The 16,851-nt window shown below is 41.6% G+C and overlaps 2 protein-coding genes across 8 annotated transcripts in view; one reads left to right on the top strand and one right to left on the bottom strand.

Moving 5' to 3' along the window:
• The first annotated feature begins 1,586 nt into the window (after positions 1-1,586).
• MED28 (mediator complex subunit 28) lies at positions 1,587-15,092 on the top strand. Of its 2 annotated transcripts, XR_006552342.2 has the most exons (5): positions 1,587-1,769; positions 4,807-4,873; positions 5,595-5,707; positions 6,980-7,334; positions 14,915-15,092. XR_006552342.2 is itself a non-coding variant. In XM_006063934.4 (4 exons), exons 1-4 carry the CDS (start codon positions 1,611-1,613, stop codon positions 7,175-7,177), a joined length of 537 nt encoding a protein of 178 aa, XP_006063996.1. In that variant the 5' UTR covers positions 1,587-1,610; the 3' UTR covers positions 7,178-9,005. The 2 variants fall into 2 exon arrangements, 1 of the variants encoding a protein (XP_006063996.1); XM_006063934.4 differs by lacking the exon at positions 14,915-15,092 and having other exon boundaries at positions 6,980-9,005.
• FAM184B (family with sequence similarity 184 member B) overlaps positions 11,907-16,851 on the bottom strand; it is a 118,791-nt gene continuing 113,846 nt past the window's right edge. For 4 of the 6 annotated variants that reach the window (XM_006063939.4, XM_044946056.2, XM_044946058.2 and 1 more), the window contains 3 exons: positions 16,544-16,648; positions 15,569-15,768; positions 11,907-13,570 (listed from right to left, as the gene is read on the bottom strand). In XM_006063939.4, the coding sequence (XP_006064001.4) occupies positions 13,477-13,570; positions 15,569-15,768; positions 16,544-16,648 (399 nt within the window). In that variant the 3' untranslated portion in view covers positions 11,907-13,476. Of the gene's footprint in view, positions 13,571-15,568; positions 15,769-16,543; positions 16,649-16,851 lie in introns of those variants that run through there. The other 2 variants (XM_044946057.2, XR_006552341.2) reach the window with 2 other exon arrangements.

Raw genomic sequence — 16,851 nt, 5'->3', positions numbered from 1 at the left:
CCTGTCAAAGGCTTTTTATAAATAAAAGAATATAAATTAAAAAATAGAATTTGTTAATACAACTTTTTATAAATTAAAAAAAAAAAGAACTCTTGTGTTTACTAGTGTGTGGGATACAAACAGAATGACCATATTCCTGGATTCCTGTGCTTACCTAATCTGGCTGAGATGAAATTTAGTTCTCATTGCTACCAGGTATTCAGAAAACCTTGGCAGAGCCATAAAACTTCCAGAGACAGGTGGTGTAATCTGCATCTGAATCACTAAGGACAAGGCATGGCTTGCAGAGAGGCGTGGCTTCAGACAGCAGCAAATCCAAGAGAGTAGTGGTTTAGAACACAGTAGTGTTAAAAGATCGCGGAAGTTAAGAAATCTAGACTTCAAGTAGTCCTATGGCCATTGGAAACCCAAGAGTAAAATGCAAAATGTTTCCATTCTATTTTTGGTTTTATAAAATGGTTACATTTTAAATTGGAACATTTGTTATATAATAGGCTTATTTTTACACCAATATATATTTTTAAAGTCTCCGTTTTAATGCTTACCTTTTTAATAGGTAAATATTGCCCAATATACCTCATGTAAACAAAAACATTTGGAGTCCTCAAAACTGTTTTAGGATTGTGCCTTGCCATACCAAGCTGCTTTAGTTGTGTCCGACTCGTCGTCACCCCATGGACTGTAGCCCGCCAGGCGTGTCTATCCATGGGGATTCTCCAGGCAAGAATACTGGAGTGGGTTGCCATGCTCCAGGGAGTCATCCCCTTACTGAGCTTTAGTTTCCTTCTTGACAATTATCTCTACATGATACCACTCTATATATGTACATGCTTATCCGTCTCTCTCCCACAAAGCAACGGTAAAGTCTCCGAAAGCAGAAAGTTGGGGTGATTACTGTAACCCCCAGATCATTAAATAGAACCTGGTTCACAGATGACTCAACAAATGAACTGGATAACCATAAAGTTAAATATAGTGAAAAAGTATTTAGCTTCTGGAAAGATGAATAAGCAAATGTTTTTTTTTTTTTTTTAAAACTAGCATAGTGACTTTATTTAACGTAACCATAAATATCTAAAGCAAATAGCGCCCAGCACATAGACAGGGGGCCTCAACAATGTTAAGTCGTTTTGTTACCTGTATCTCCCCAGAAGGAATTCAGGGGACATTTTTCCAGTTTATTCCTGCTACATCCCCAGTGACTGGATTAGTTAAGTGGCACACAGTGAAACTCTCAATAAATGTCTGCGGGATGAATGCGCACCTCCCTTCTACCAATGGGTAAAACTGAGCCCAGAGAAAGCGCCAGGGCCAAAGCAATTTCAGGAGTTGAGAGCGAAGGCGGGACTGGTACAGGAATACCTGACTCCGCAGGAGGACGCGCTCCGCTGTACTTATTGAGTCTCCTCTCCACACAACTATGTTAAATCCTAGCCTTCGATTCTCAAGGTTAAAGTAAAAGCCAGGTTGCCTGTGAGGCTGGAAACAAAGAACCAAACGAACTGTTTCCCGGGCATCCAACAGACGCCAACACGCCCCGGACACTGTCACATGACCAGTTATGTCACGTGACCAGCGGACCGCGGCTCCAGGCACCCGCCATTTTAAAAATGGCGGCTTCACTGGGCGGCATGTTCTCTGGACAGCCACCCGGACCTCCACAACCTCCGCCGGGGCTCTTGGGCCAGGCTTCGCTTCTTCAGGCCACGCCAGGCGTTCCGAGAACTTCTAACAGTACCTTGGTGGACGAGTTGGAGTCATCTTTCGAGGTAAGATGAGACGTGGGCGTTTGTGTTCCCAGCCTCCCCGCCCCCGAAAGGCATGCTGCGCGTGCGCAGGTTATCTGTTTCAGCGATATCTCCACCCGCTTACAAATAGGAAACCGGGTTCAGAGAACTTAGGTCACTTGTTTTAGTCCGGCCACATCGCGTCGTGGCCGGAATTCTCCTCTAGTAGGCTGCCTGGAGAATCCCATGGACAGAGGAACCTGGCAGGCTACGAGTCCATAGGGTCGCACAGAGTCGGACAATACTGAAGAGACTTAGCACGCAAGCTCAGGCTGGCGAATATGCGTCACCTTGACATTTCTGGAGGCACGCAGACTGGAAGTTTGCCTATACCCAATCGGGCGACCCTCCTTGGTTCTCAATAGGTTCTTCCTGTCTCACTCCATCCTTGGTCCCGTCCTTGAGTATCCTTTCCTACGTTCCTGCGTGTTACGTGCTCATCCTGTCTAGACTGCAGTGTCCATCATTATGTCCTGTGTCCTTTCCACTGGGCTCCACCCTTAAAGGGTCCTGACATAGTGGGTCTCTTGGAGCTGATATGGAGTTATTTAAAAGTTACAGTAGGGGAGGTTGGTACTAAGGACTGAGGGAGGAGGAGGAAAGCTGGGGGGTAAAGAGATAGAGGCAGAGGTGACCCAGACTTTGAGTTTTGCTGAAACTCATTTTCACTCTGGTTGCATATGACAAGTTTTAAGTCAGAATAGTAATAGATGGTGTGTCATCCAAATATTGCCCCAAATGGTAATTATATAAATATGTAATGTTTCCTCCCTCCCACATCCATATACAAGTACAACTTGGATATAGTTGGGGTCATCAGTGCCTCACCAGTCTGGGAGATTTTTCTCTTTCTTTTTTTAAATTGAAGTATAATCGACATATACTAGTTTCAGATGTACAACACAATTTGATATTTGTATGTATTACAGTGATCACCACAGTAAGTCTAGTTAATATCTGTCACCATACATAGTTACAAAAATTTTTTTTAATTACTCTGTACATCCCATACCCATGACTTGTTTATCTATTTTTAAAGATTTATTTGTTCGTTTATGACTTCACAGGGTCTCCTCAGGTCTTGATTGCTTCGCACAGCCTTTTCCAGTTGTGGGGAGCAGGGGCTGCTCTCTAGTTGGGGTGTGCAAACTTCTCATTGCCGTGGTTTCTCTTACTGTGGAGCACCGGTTCTAGGCCTGCGTGCTTGAGTAGTTGGGGTGCATGGGCTCAGTAGTTGTGGCGCACGGGCTTAGGTGTCTCATGGCACGTGGGACCTTCCCAGACCAGAGCTCAGACCCATGTCCCCCAGATTGGCAGGTGAATTCTTTACCACTGAGCCAGGAGGGAAATCCCCATGACTTAAATTTATAACTGGAAGTTCCTGCCTTTTAGCTTTCACCCATTTCACTTATCTCATCACCTGTCTCTGGCAACCACCAATCTGTTCTGTATATCTACGAGCTTGGTTTTAGTGGTGGTGGTGGTGGTGGTGTTTTTACGGTCCATATATAAGTGAGATCATAGAGTATTTGTTTTTCTCTGGCTGACTTACACCCTCCAGGTCCAGCCATGTCACAAATGGCAAGATTGTGTCCTTTTTTATGACTGAATATTTCAGTGTGTATGCCATAACTTCTTTACTCATTTCATCCATTGATGGACACTTGGGTCATTTCTATATATCTCAGCTATTGTGAATAAATACTGCAATAAACATGGGGTACAGATACCTTTTTAAGTTAGTGTTTTTATTTTCATCAGCTAAATATTCGTATGTGTATTATGTTTTATTTATCTATTTATTTATTTATATTTTTTTAAGGGGAAAGAGGAAACTAAAATTCCTGAGATGAGTTTTCCTCCCATCCTCTCTGGTGGCTCTGCTGACTCTGAAGGAGCAGCCCCAGCTTTCTTTGCCAGCTTGTGACTGGCTGGCTTCCTGGATGAGATGTTTTCCAGTAGCCACAGGTTTCACAAAGCAGGTGCATGCCTGCTACATCCCAAATCCAGTAGGGGTCACCTTTCAAAGTAATACACAGAATGGGCAGTCGTTTTTCCAATTTCTTGATTGTTAGAGGATTTTCCCTGGAGAAATCCTTTGATTTTTCTGAAGGGTAACTGCAGGCAGGAGAAAGGCTCTCACATTTGGTTGATGGCCTAAATTTGAACCTAGACTTGCCTGCCTCACACCTACACCTAGTGTAATATGCTTACTAGCAAACTAGGTCCGTGCTTTCCTGAGATTTGAGATTTCTCTTCTTCACCCCCCCATCCCCACCCCAGCTGCCATCTGGTTCTCTTTTTGGCCTTTCTGTACTGTGATGGCCCTTCTTTGTCCATTTCTTGAGAGTTACCCTTTCACAGAACTCCTGTGCGCCTAGATCTATGTTTCTTTACTAGGACTTGTTTGTTCATATAATACCCTTTCTCTTAGTCTGTCCAATCAGTCAGTAACATGTATTTATTGAGCATCCACATTGTGCCAAACAGTAAGACAGGCAAAATACCCAGCTGCTAGTAAGGCACAGCTAATAATGAACTGAGAGAATGGCACAATATCAGTTAACCAAGTTAAAAACAATAAAGCAGGGCTTGAGGTTGGAGCACGAGCAGGAGGGACACCATTTTGAAAGAGTAGACAGGGATAGCCTCTGAGGAGGTGACAATTGACGTGATTCCTGGATGTGTGATGATACGTGTCATGTAAGCATCAGAGGGAGGGGCTACAGATGGGACTGGAGTAGGGATCCAGGCCCTTGTGTGGAATGAGATAGCCGGGAAAGGAGCAGCAGTGGGAGAGAGACCAGATAGGGGTGCCTGCAAATACCGGCTTCCTCTGTGGGCCTAATGGGCTCAGTTTACCAAGTTTCTTCATTGATACAATGTCTTGTCATTTGGTATGCAAACCCAGAAGCTGTCAACTAATTGAAGGACATAGGAGAAGTTATTTCTTACTCTAAAGTAAGATTCTTGATGTGTGAATGACATTTTTTTCTTTTGTGATATTTTGATCACACAGGCTTGCTTTGCTTCTCTGGTGAGTCAAGATTATGTCAATGGTACAGATCAGGAAGAAATTCGAACTGGTAAGAATTCCCTCATTGCTGATTTTACATTTGGTATGTTTCAATCCTGCTATATCCTGAGAGAACTTTTCCAGGAATAAGATTTGTGTAGTCAATCTATATACCGCTGATTTTTGTTCATGTCACTCATAATGAACCACTTAAAATGAATGAGCTTTTCATGTTGATACCAAGACAGAGAAGGCCAATAGTGTGTACTGCTTTTAAAGAACTGAGTTTTGTGTTCCCCCTCCTCGTCCCAAGTTCTGTCCCCAGAGAGGTACTTTTGATGTCTTTGTACTGTGTTTTAAATGTTTAATTTCAACTGGAAATCGTGATGTTAACACATTACTGACCAGAGGGTTTTCACAGAAATGAATGTGTGTGGCTGGTGTTTTGTTATGTAAGCAAAGACTGAAACATCTCTGGTCAATAACGTTTGGGTAACGAAAGACATTTATATGTCCCTGGTCAATGGGTTGTTAATTGCTGGATCTCTGCATTGTCTTTCTTTGGAAGAACTTTGTACTGTTGGTAGGTCTCTCATTCACTTGATAAATGGCACGGATTATCTGCTATTTAATGTTGGTTAATACATAGGAGGTCGGTGGTCAATATTATTGCTGTGAGCAGGATTAGAACCCCTGATCCCATCTGATATTCTGACTGTTCATTTATGAGAGAGATATGTGTGTCTAGTGTTTTTCTTAATTTAATATTTTGGTCTTTTTTTTTTTTTAAGGTGTTGACCAGTGTATCCAGAAATTCCTGGATATTGCAAGACAGACAGAATGTTTTTTCCTACAAAAAAGATTGCAGTTATCTGTCCAGAAACCAGAGCAAGTTATCAAAGAGGTATAAGCTCAGCTTTCTTCCCAAGTTTAAGGAAGAACAAATGTTGTCAAAATTCCATATACACTTAAGCTGAGGTGCTCCATTTGCCAACTAGTTACAGTGGGGCTTCATAGCTTGAGTGTAAAATGTTGGTTGTCAGTGTTCATGACAACCTGGACCTTAGGGGTGGGGGTGGAAAGCAGGGCTTCAAACAGAACAGCCTTTACTTGTTTCATACATTAGTTTCTGTGGAACATTTTTCTTTAAAAAAAAAAATTCTACCGCTTGAAAACGTTGAGAAGCCGTTAACGTAGATGAGAAGCTCCTGTTGGACAGAAACTAGTCTGTGTGCCCCTGGCGCCTTACACACAGGAAGGGCTCTAGGCAGTTTTGTTCAAGGGATCAAAAAGTCAGTGTTCGTTCCGGGCTGCTTGAAACTCAAGACTTCATTTATCTCAGTTGTTTGAAACCAGAGTCTTGGAAATATATTGAGGTTGTCATTAATGGCATTTTGTGGGTTGAGCCAGGGTCTGCTCCCTGCAGTGTGGAAGAGAAGAATCTTCTTGCCCCAAACACAGCAGTTCCTTCAATGGAAAAAACTAAATTAGAATCATTATTTTCTAATAATTTTTAAAGTAACTTCTCCCACAAGCTGAGCAGTCAGTCAAAATGTTTTTGTTCTTTGATACCAGCTATTAAGAAGGTGAATGGTAAGAAGATGATATTCCTATAATTCACCATATGAAATCATTTCCTGATTTGAATACCTGAGTGATAGGTATGTTCAAGGCCAGGTCTTAATACAGAATTTTAATACTGTTATTCGTTAAAAAAAACTCTTAAAAATTAGGGTTTACTACTTCATAATCTGAAATGATAGAATGGTAGCTGTGAATTCTTTTAAAACAGTTAATATGTGTTTCAGATCTTCAAGTGTTTAGATTCTTCTCACAGTAGGCTTTGGATATAGAAATGTTGGGTGCCCAGAGGCCAGGATAAAAAAGAGACTGATTTTTTTTTGGCTGCCCTTTGGTACTTTGGAATTTTGTGACTTGTTGTATTACTTATTAAAAGAACATGAATTAGAAGTAACTCAGTGTTAAGCAGGCATCTTTCGTGGAAAGAGTTGCTTTGGGTTATTCAAATTATGCAGCTAAGCAGAGTAATCGGCCTAGTATGGCTTAGTTGATTCTGTTTTGAATTTACTTCTTAGCGCTCTTAACTAATCAGGAATTACGTTCATTTTTCATGAGTTTGCTCTGACTTTATTGCTTTGATTGCTTTCATTTGTAGGATGTCTCAGAACTGAGGAATGAATTGCAGCGAAAGGATGCTCTGGTCCAGAAGCACTTGACAAAACTAAGACATTGGCAGCAGGTGCTGGAGGACATCAACATGCAGCACAAAAAGCCAGCCGACATCCCCCAGGGCTCCCTGGCCTACCTTGAGCAGGCGTCTGCAAATATCCCTGCACCGATGAAGCAAACCTGAGGAAAGGCACCCGAACACTAGCTGGTGCCGGAGTCAGCCCAGATACTGTTTCGCTAAACATCTCTTCTTGTAGACTTGACATTTTGGGAGAACTCTTTGCCAGAGAATGAGATGATTTTTGTTTTGTGCTCTCACCTAAAATTTTCCCCCTATTTTTGTAAGTGTTATTTCTTGAGTACTTTATAGAATGCTTATTGCTGTGGTAAACCAAGTATATTGTCTTTAGCAAAGTTTAAGACTGTTAGTGTGATGCTATTTACAGATTTCTTTTATGTTGTGTTTTTTAATGCTTGCTTTTATATTGTTTTTATTTTTGTATGACTCAATCTCTCTGTATTTCCAGTTTTAGATTAGTTTGTATGATATGATCTGAGCTGCATATCAGATGATGAGGATTTTGGTTGTAGGCTTTCGTGATAATTTACTGTTCAATGGCAGTATATAAAAATATGCAACTTTTCTGTTTTTCAAGACTTTGAACTACTTCAAGAAGAGGAGTCTAATGCACAGTGTAAAACTTCCAGTGAGAATGCTTTATAAATAGATCAGAAGAGGAAGAGGATTATAATATCGTAGCTTAGTGTCGTGACTGTTACTGTACTGCAGTCCCCTAATGCTTTAGAAATCCAGTAGTATCCTTAAATTAATGTTGACTTTTATTTGGGGTAAGTTTATCTTTTGTGTAGTGTTTGTTTACGTTTGGGGTGCAGTGGTGGGAGCAGTGATAATGCTAGTGATGTTCACTTCTGCAATAATGAATCAGTTTAACACAGTGGACCCTGCTCTCAGCAGAGGCATTGGTGACTATGAACTTGTGTGATCATCTCTTGAGTTTTAAGTTTTGTGTGTTCTGCTCTTTTGGAGCAGATTTTTTATTAACAAGGGTTCTTGCTAATGGTGTTGATTCCAAGGGACTGGGACCTTGAAGTGGGAGGTGGGCTGCAGGGTGCATAGGAGACTCGGTGTTGGGAAGATATCTGACCCTCTGTTGGCCACAAAGGCCATCTCAGTTTCTCTGTTGAACTGTTGAGAAATACGAACCAGCATTGTGCCCTGTCTCCTTAGATAAGGCTTTCCTTTCTCTGTTGTTTACAGTCCCTCATTAGATTACACCCCATCACCCACAACCCGTGCAGCACTGTCTTCTGAACAGGCAGTACCTCTGTGACTCAGTGTCTTGGCTGACTTTGTTTTCTCTGGTCTTGAAGGCCCCGCCCCACCCACCTTGACATCCACTCAAGTTTCCGTCTGGCCTGGATGCCACCTGGTCTCCACAGCCTCTGAAGGCCCTCCATCACATCCCCAGGACACAGGACCTCTTGTTTCTTCTGCCAGCGTTGCTTGGTTCTCCCTCTGGGGTTAGTGATCTGTCTCTTTGTTCTCATGAAAAGTAGGCATTATTCCTCTCTGAATACAGAGGGACCATGTGTTATTTTTTGTATGTAGTACTTGTTTTCCTGTGCTTTTGTGTATGGTACATAGCCTGAGGCCAATGAATTCCTTCAGTCAGAGTGTATAGGTAAAGCTTTTAAAAGTTGTTTTTAAATTAATCACATTATCTGATTTCAAGGTTGTTAACCTGATCACCTTATGCCAGTCAGAAACTCTGATTGGCAGCTTTAGATTTCTTGATTAAAAACCTAACCGATAACATTTTAGACATTCTTTCAGTAATGAAGAGGTTCTTAGTGAAAAGTTCAGAAACTGTTCTATTTGGTGCTTACTAAAAATATTTTGAATTAATGTGTGTACCAGTTATTATGATTTCTTTACTAAATTCAAAAAGTTTTCTGTCAATAACATTTCACTAAATATCTTTTTCATTTTTCGTGATGTATTTTGCTGGTCAACAAACACAGAATACCCTCTAGGATGCTGCCTCCTTTGAGCAGAAAATAATGAGGTATCAGCTGGGATTTCTCTCACCTTCTCTCAAGGGATGACAGACCCACCCACATTTTGAGGGCATCTTTATTCCCTTCCTGTTCCATCTGCCGAAGCATTTACACTGTGTAAGACAAGCCTTTCCTCAAGTGATGTGAGGCCAGGCCAGTTGCCTTCTGCTGGGTTTAACCCGTTGCGGGCTCTGGTCTGCAGGTCACTCCCTGCAGCCCAGTGTTCTTGGTCTCCCATCTGCAGCATTCCCTTCGTGATACTTGAGCGCCACCCAGTTGCCTGGCCCCTCATTCAGTCTCCAGCTCCTCCACATACTCTCACCTGCTTCACTTTGACACTTTATCATCTTTTTTTGAACTCATTCTCTTTAACACATCTTAACTTTTCTCTTTCCTCTTCTGCCCAGCCTATAAATGTCGACATTCCTAAGGGTTTGGTCACGGGCCTCTGGAGGCCACGAAGGAGCCCTGCTCAGTTTTCTCAAAGGCCTTGCTCTTCCTGGATATGACAGGCATGGTGGGGTAGTGGAGCCACGTTATTTTTGCCCAACACGGACTTCTTTAATGGGCAGTCAGTCCTTGCTCTGAAGCTCCTCAGCCTGACCAAGGCTTTTTCTCCTAACTCTGCTGCTATCTAAGCTTCTTGCCCAAACCTTCCTTGGCTCTCTCTACAGGTGTCAACTCTGTATCAAAATATGAAGCGTTTTCCTGCCTCCTGCCTCCCCTTAATTCAACACAGGTGTTTCTCCTGAGACAAGGGGAGACTTGGCCCTGACATCAGACACTGATTCAGCACTGCTGGGCTGTGTTATTCTCCTGTGAGACAGAAGCAGTCTAAGGGAACCAGCCTCCTAGACAAAGCTGCTCTGAGACCATGATAGAGCAAAACAAACCACTTCACAACTCTGTATAAGCACAGGGAAAAAGAAAGGTCACACTGCCACCCCTCAAATACCAAACATTGTCCTGGCTTAAAAAAAAAGTGACTGCAACTTTATTTTTTAACCATTTGCAGCTTTATCTCTAGTCGGCCTTCACTGTTGTTGTTCAGTGGCTAAGTCATGTCCAACTCTTTGCGACCCCATGGACTGCAGCATACCAGGCTTGCCTGTCCTTCACTATCTCCTGGAGTTTGCTCAAACTCCTGTCCATTGAGTTGGTGATGCCATCCAACCATCTCATCCTCTGTCATCCCTTTCTCCTCCTGCCTTCACTCTTTGCCAGCATCAGGGTCTTTTCCAATGAGTCAGGTCTTCACATCAGGTGGCCAAAGTATTGGAGTTTCAACTTCAGCATCAGTCCTTCCAGTGAATAATCAGGGTTGATTTCCTTTAGGATTGATTGGTTTGATCTCCTTGCTGTCGAGGAGACTCTCAAAAGTCTCCTCCAGCACCAAACTTTGAAAGCATCAATTCTTTAGCACACAGCTTTCTTTATGGTCCAGCTCTCACATCTGTATATGACTACTGGAGTAAGATAAGATCCAGTCATAGAGTTTCCTCTGCTTTCTGACAGCATCCAATTTGGAATGAAACCCTGTTCTTTTAGAATCTCCTTGAAATTATTCAGTGCCAAAATCTTACAATAGGATCTTTCTAAAACACTTTCTGAGAAGCCCCATGATTCTTCATGATGGACATTCTTCCTCTATTCCAACAAATAAAAAACCCAACTCATTCAACTATAGCTAGGTTTCTGGTGGTCTTTGCTCCTCCAACTGTCTCAGTGTACTCCTCCTGGAGGGCCTGACTGACATGCTGCTGTGAGCACAGTCTGAGAGAATCGACAGAGGGGCGACGTTGGAGACTGGCTCACTCACTGTCCAACTGGCAGGAAGATCCATCCTGAGTGGGATGTGAGTTCCAGTTACCAGCACAAGAGGGTGGCCTCATTGAGGATTTTACCAGTGCTTTCCTGGGCAAGTTTCCCAGTGGAAGGGAACTTTTGTTAATGCACAGATTCAATGTTGCATATAAGAACGGTGGAATTGGCTGGTTAACACTCCACTGTCTCGACTCAGCAAAGGGACAATGACAGAATAACTGTTTAATACTCAAAGGCCTCTATGAGTTCCTGGAGCATCTTTGGTTTTCCCCTGCAGGGGGAGAACAGACAGCTGAGGAGCTAGTTGGAGGCAGCAGATCAAAACCAGCGTTGCACCTTGGGGATGATGGTGGAGATTAGTGCTCTTCTTAGAAACCTGAAGGATGCTAGGAAACTGGTCCCAATCATAGCTCTGTTTACTTTTCCAGACTTGCCCTTGCAGAATCCAGGCAGAGGCTGGAGACCAAGTATATAGCAAGCAGCCCCAGTTGCACCTGCTGTTGCACTGATACTGGAGCACTAAGGGCTCAGGCGTGCAGTGTGCAGCCACTGGTTGCACAACTTCACTCTTTTCTCCCCCAGTTAAGAAGCAGTTGGCAACTGGGAAATGTTCCTTTCCAGGTTTGTTCCAGGAATACATTCATTCCTCCTCTCTGTTATAATATAGCCTAAAGAGATACCCTGTTTTTCCTCCTAAGTCAATTCTGAATCAGTTCATTTCTCTTCATGTCTGCTGTTCACCTCCAAGTCATCCCCATTATCTCTAATATTATCTATCTAATATTATCTATCAATATTATCTAGGGTACAGAGAGGTAGAATTTCATTCCCTGCTGGTGAAGGTGTAAATTGCTAGAAATTTTTGGTAATTTGGTAGTATTACACAAAAAGCCTAGGCATATCCTTTGATGCTTTATTTCAATACTCAAGGAATATATCCTAAAGAAAAAATGATAGATGCATGCCAAGATGTACTTAGCAAAGATAATTATTTGTGTATAATCTTGAAATTTAGTATGATCTTTTAGTCACATGCAACGAGGAGTTAAAACTGATGTGGGGACTCAATAAAATTCTATCTCTGTAGCATGTGTTGTGCTGAATTAAATAGCCTCCTTTGTTAGTCATCATGGGAAAATATTTCAACAAAAATAGAACTACCTGTATGTACTCTTTTTAAAACACAAAACACTATTCTATAATGTTCACTCTAAGCATGAAATAAAACTAAAAAATACTTGATACTGAAAAGTAACAGGACATGTTACACAGACGGAAACAAGTATTTGCATTTAAAAAAAGTATGTTATTGGGCTACATGTTTTAATTAGGTAGTAAATTTACTTTCAAATTGTGAATCTGAGTTGTAATTGCATTTCTTTCAAAATGACCCAAGTGCATGAGCAGCTACATTTTATTGGAGATGATCTGACTGAGGTTAATGTGAACTCCCTGTTTCCAAGTTCAGCCTTTGTATAATTTCACCTCTGAAAAATCAGTACAAGTCACAACCATTTTTATTGCCCAGTTGTTTAAAGTTTTATTCAAAGAGCAAAGATTTGACAGTGCATGGAATAGACAACTGTTTATAGGCCACCTGCTGGGCCAGCACCAAAGGATTGAGGATATATTTTTCCCACTGAAAGTTGTATTGAGTTTGTAAAATTGCAGTGCTCAATCAGAGGATCAGACAACTCAGCATGGACTGACAGCAAGGTCAGCACTGAACGGCCATTCCCAGTTCCCTTTAATCTACTGAGCATCCATGCGATGGGGAAGCAACACACCATGAGGCAAGACTAGAGGTTCAGTAGGTCTTTGACTTCAAAGAACAGACTTCAAAGAACTTCTAGAAACAGTCACAATCAAGCTGATGCCACAGTCGTTGAGGTTGAGATGTATGACAGGGTCAGGCTCCGTTATTCACAGAAAAATCCTGGCAAAGCTTAATTACAATTCATGATTAGAATTATTACCCATATTTTGTTTAAACCTCAAAAAGCCCCTTTGAGGTAGGTGTTACACCCTCTGTAATCTTCATATCCTGGACCTAGGAAGTCAAAATATTTGCTCCAACTATGCCAATGTCTGCTATAGTCCATTACTAGTAGTTTGGTTTGGTTTTTAAAAACTGGCTTTCCTGGTTATTCTGAGCTTTGTTTTATTCCCCTTCCTATTGAGGTTACGTGTGCATTTTGGAGTTATTTACATAGAAACACTTTAAAGTGAAGATCCTAGGAAAAATGAAACCACTTTCAAAGTAGACCATGGAAATGACAAAGTCTGATATTCCACAAGGTGGTGTGCAATCTTATGGACACTAGAAATATCATGTACAGGTCATCAGTAACATTAATAATATTTCCCTCTGGGTGCTTTCTGACAACACTGGCTTGTTTCATCTTATCATCACAATGAAATAGTATGAAATGTTAATGTAAGAATTTGTTTTAGCTATATATGTAAATCATATTACAAGCAAGTTATTTGGTTGGTTGGCTTTTTAGTTCATTCCTTCAGTCAGGTGTTTCAAAAGAAATGTTTTTCAAATATCCTCTTTCTGCTATCCCAAGGATCAGTTTAGAAAGAAAAATATTTGGTAAACCATTCCTGGTGTGCTGAACCTTGCTTCTGTTGGACTTCTTTGGGTTGGGCTGTATCATCATCTTGTGTCCTAAAAACAAACAAGTTTTCTTAGATGGTTTTGAAAATTATTCAGTAAACAACTTAATATGCCATCATCTTTTCAGGGAAAGATAACTACCACCTTACTCTTAAAAAGATATAGAATGTGATGGGTTGATATTGGTAGCTAGAAACAAGTTGTGGAGGATTAAGATGAGAGAGCATCTAATTCCATTCTGGAAACAATGCTCTCCATTATTTCACTTAACATGAATGAGGCATATTTTGCAACATTTACTATTTAAAAGAAAAAATATATATATAGGCTGAGCTGGGTCTTGGTTGCTGCATGGGGCCTTCTTTAGTTGTGGCAAGCAGGGGCTGCTCTCTAGTTGCAGTGTGCGGGCTTCTCACTGCAGGGGCTTCTCTTGTGGTGCATGGGCTTAGTTGCCTCATGGCATGTGGAATCTTCCCAGACCAGGAACTGAACCCATGTCTCCTTCACTGGCAGGTGGACTCAACCTCTGGCTCCCAGAGAAGTCTGCAACATTTACTATTTATTTCAGGCACAAATTAAATAATAAACCCCTTTCAAAAAAAAGTAAAAGAAGAAATGGTTAATGAATATAAAATTACACTTATGGCCTCTTCAAAAGTTACCTAATGTGCTCTGGCCTTTCAGTGAGGCTGTGAAATTAGTCTAATAAACTGAAAAAGAGAGATGATAAGTAAGTACAGTGTGTTCCTATCTGAAAAGTCTCTATCTGTACTTGTGAAGCTTCTTATAAAACAGCGGGAACACAGCTTTTAAAAAGGTGTGTGATAATGAGATGAACAGTGGCCAGGATCAGGCCAGCTCTGGCTCTGGCAGTTAATAGACCATGTGCTTGGGATTCTAGGCCTCAGTGTCCTCAGCTTCGAAACAAAGGGCTGGACTTGCTCAATGATTGGCAGGGGGTCCTTCCAGCTCCACATTCATTTTTGTCCATAGTCTTGGGCAGGCAGGGCCTTTGGAAAAGGAACATTTCAGAAGAGGCCTCTTCTGAAAAGCAAACTCAGAGTCCATGATTCAAGATTTAGCTCTGAACAAAAATTGGGCAAGAAGGAAAATCAATAATAGGGGAAATCACACATTTCTGGAAGAGAAGCACGCTGTAAGGGTTTCTGGAAAACAAAGCAGTATCAGAGAGCACCATACGTGATCAACCAAACCCACAGATTAAGAATAAAATTACAAGATTATATAATGAATCTTGAGAAATAACCTTTTAATAATAGTGGGAAATTGCTGAATAGTTCTATGCCAGGTCTTGTGCTGAGCATGTGCTATGGATTAATTCCTTTAGTTTCACATGAGTCTGAAGAGGTAAGTGGTATATTATCTTCATTTTAGAGATGAGGAAACAGAGATGTCAAGTGAGCTGCCCAAAGCCACACAAGCTAAGAATGAGGAGGACCAGAATTTGAATCCAGACGCAAGGCCAGATGATGACAGCCCATCGTTTGTGTGAACCACTCTGAAGTCATCGGCTAAGTGATTCAGTGTCCCCTGTCTACTCGTCCATGGAAAAGAAAAAAATAAAAGGCTTTCTGGAACTTGTTATCAGGAATAGTATCTCTTCTAAAGAATGACCTATTTCCCTTCTCATAGATAATCTTTCTTTTTGGCTGAGTTGCAATTTGTCCAAGGCAAGGCTTGTTTTATTATTCTTTGTATCGGCCCAAATGCTGAGTATTTAACAGGTGCCAGAAAGGAATTCTAATTTCCCTCCTGTCTACAGAAAAATGGAATCATAGCTTTGGCCCTCTGTGTGCATGCTGAGTCACTTCAGTAGTGTCTGACTCTTTGCAACCCATGTATCATAGTCCACCAGCCTCCTCTGTCCATGGGATTATCTAGGCAAGAATGCTGGAGTGGGTTGCCATGCCCTTCTCCAGGAGATCTTCCAAACCCAGGGATCAACCCCACCTCTCTTACATCTCCTGCGTTGGCAGGAAGGTTCTTTGCCACTAGCGCCACCTGGGAAGCCCAGCTCTGGCCCCCTACCTTGTGGCAGTTTGCACATCTAGAGATGGCGTGGGTTTGTAGGGCCGGCCACAGCTGGGGCCTGGGTCCAAGCTGGGTGACTTAGTTATCGGAGGGGCATTGATCCTGGAGCTCAGGTCACCACTCAGAAAGTTCTTAGCATAGGAAGCGAGGTTTGGCACACTGACCACGCGGCTGGGCACTTCCTCCATCTTCTTTTTCTGTTGGTATTAAAAGAAAGGCCTGTTAGTGCCACCTAAAAGAAGCATTATTGTAAAAGTAGGTAAGCCTGCCATGCCAGAATTATGTGAGCCAGAGACAATACTTTTATTTATATATTGCATGTTCTTTTTTAAAGCATTTAGTTGTGCTTTAAAAAAGGCTCACAATCTCTATCCAAAACTTCTGGCAGCAAATGTATGTTTTAATTTAAAGTTTTTAGATTTTAAAAGGCACCCTCAGCAGAAGCTGGCCCACACTGTCCTCAAATACATTAATATTTCTGGAGTGAACCTTACATTTTGTCACATGAAGAGGGATATATAAAAATTATAAATGACCTCACATGAATTCAACTGGAGGTAATGAATTACCAAAAAATAGAAAATTTTTAGTGCTTTAGGATTTTGTGATAGCAGATGAGAAATCTGGATGTGACTATTCTCACTGTAATACATTGCAAAAATATAAAAGGAAAAAGTGAAGTGAAGGATTCTTGCCCTTCTCCTTCCTGTCACCAAGATATAGCCACTATTAGTAGTGACACATATATAAAAAGTTTGGAAAATTTAAAAAAGTCATAAAAATTATACATAATCTGCCTTGTCAGATATAAACAGTTTGCTAGTAATTTGTACTATCTCCTGAGGGTCTTATTTTCAATGAATATGTCTCTAAATGAATGCCAGACTGTTGATAAATAAGCTACCATTATCTTTGGGAAGAATGAAGCCAGCAGAATTATGTAATGCATTGGAACCAGTAGGACCAATTTACCTTCATGGAAGGGGTCAAATACCCTGGGTGAGGATTGAAAGAGAAGGATCGATTCCGATGGGACATTGCGCTGGGGAGCGCTGCATAGTGAAATCTTCTCTCCTCCTGGAAAAACAATACGACTGAGTCTAAATGAGCCTAACTACACAGCACGCTGAGTTTGATTTGAAGCAAGATGGCTGTGTGAGGGCAGATTACAGAGAGGAAGAAAGATCAGGGAAAGGGGGAAGTCAGTGGGAATCAAATTACAATCCACTGAGGCTTTGAGGAAGCACCTTTATTTCTGGGGTTGTGTCCCCAGCCCCTCT

This window comes from Bubalus bubalis, chromosome 7 (assembly GCF_019923935.1).
Source record: "Bubalus bubalis isolate 160015118507 breed Murrah chromosome 7, NDDB_SH_1, whole genome shotgun sequence".
NCBI classification, from domain to species: domain Eukaryota; kingdom Metazoa; phylum Chordata; class Mammalia; order Artiodactyla; family Bovidae; genus Bubalus; species Bubalus bubalis.
This window is presented reverse-complemented; position numbering and strand designations above follow the sequence as displayed.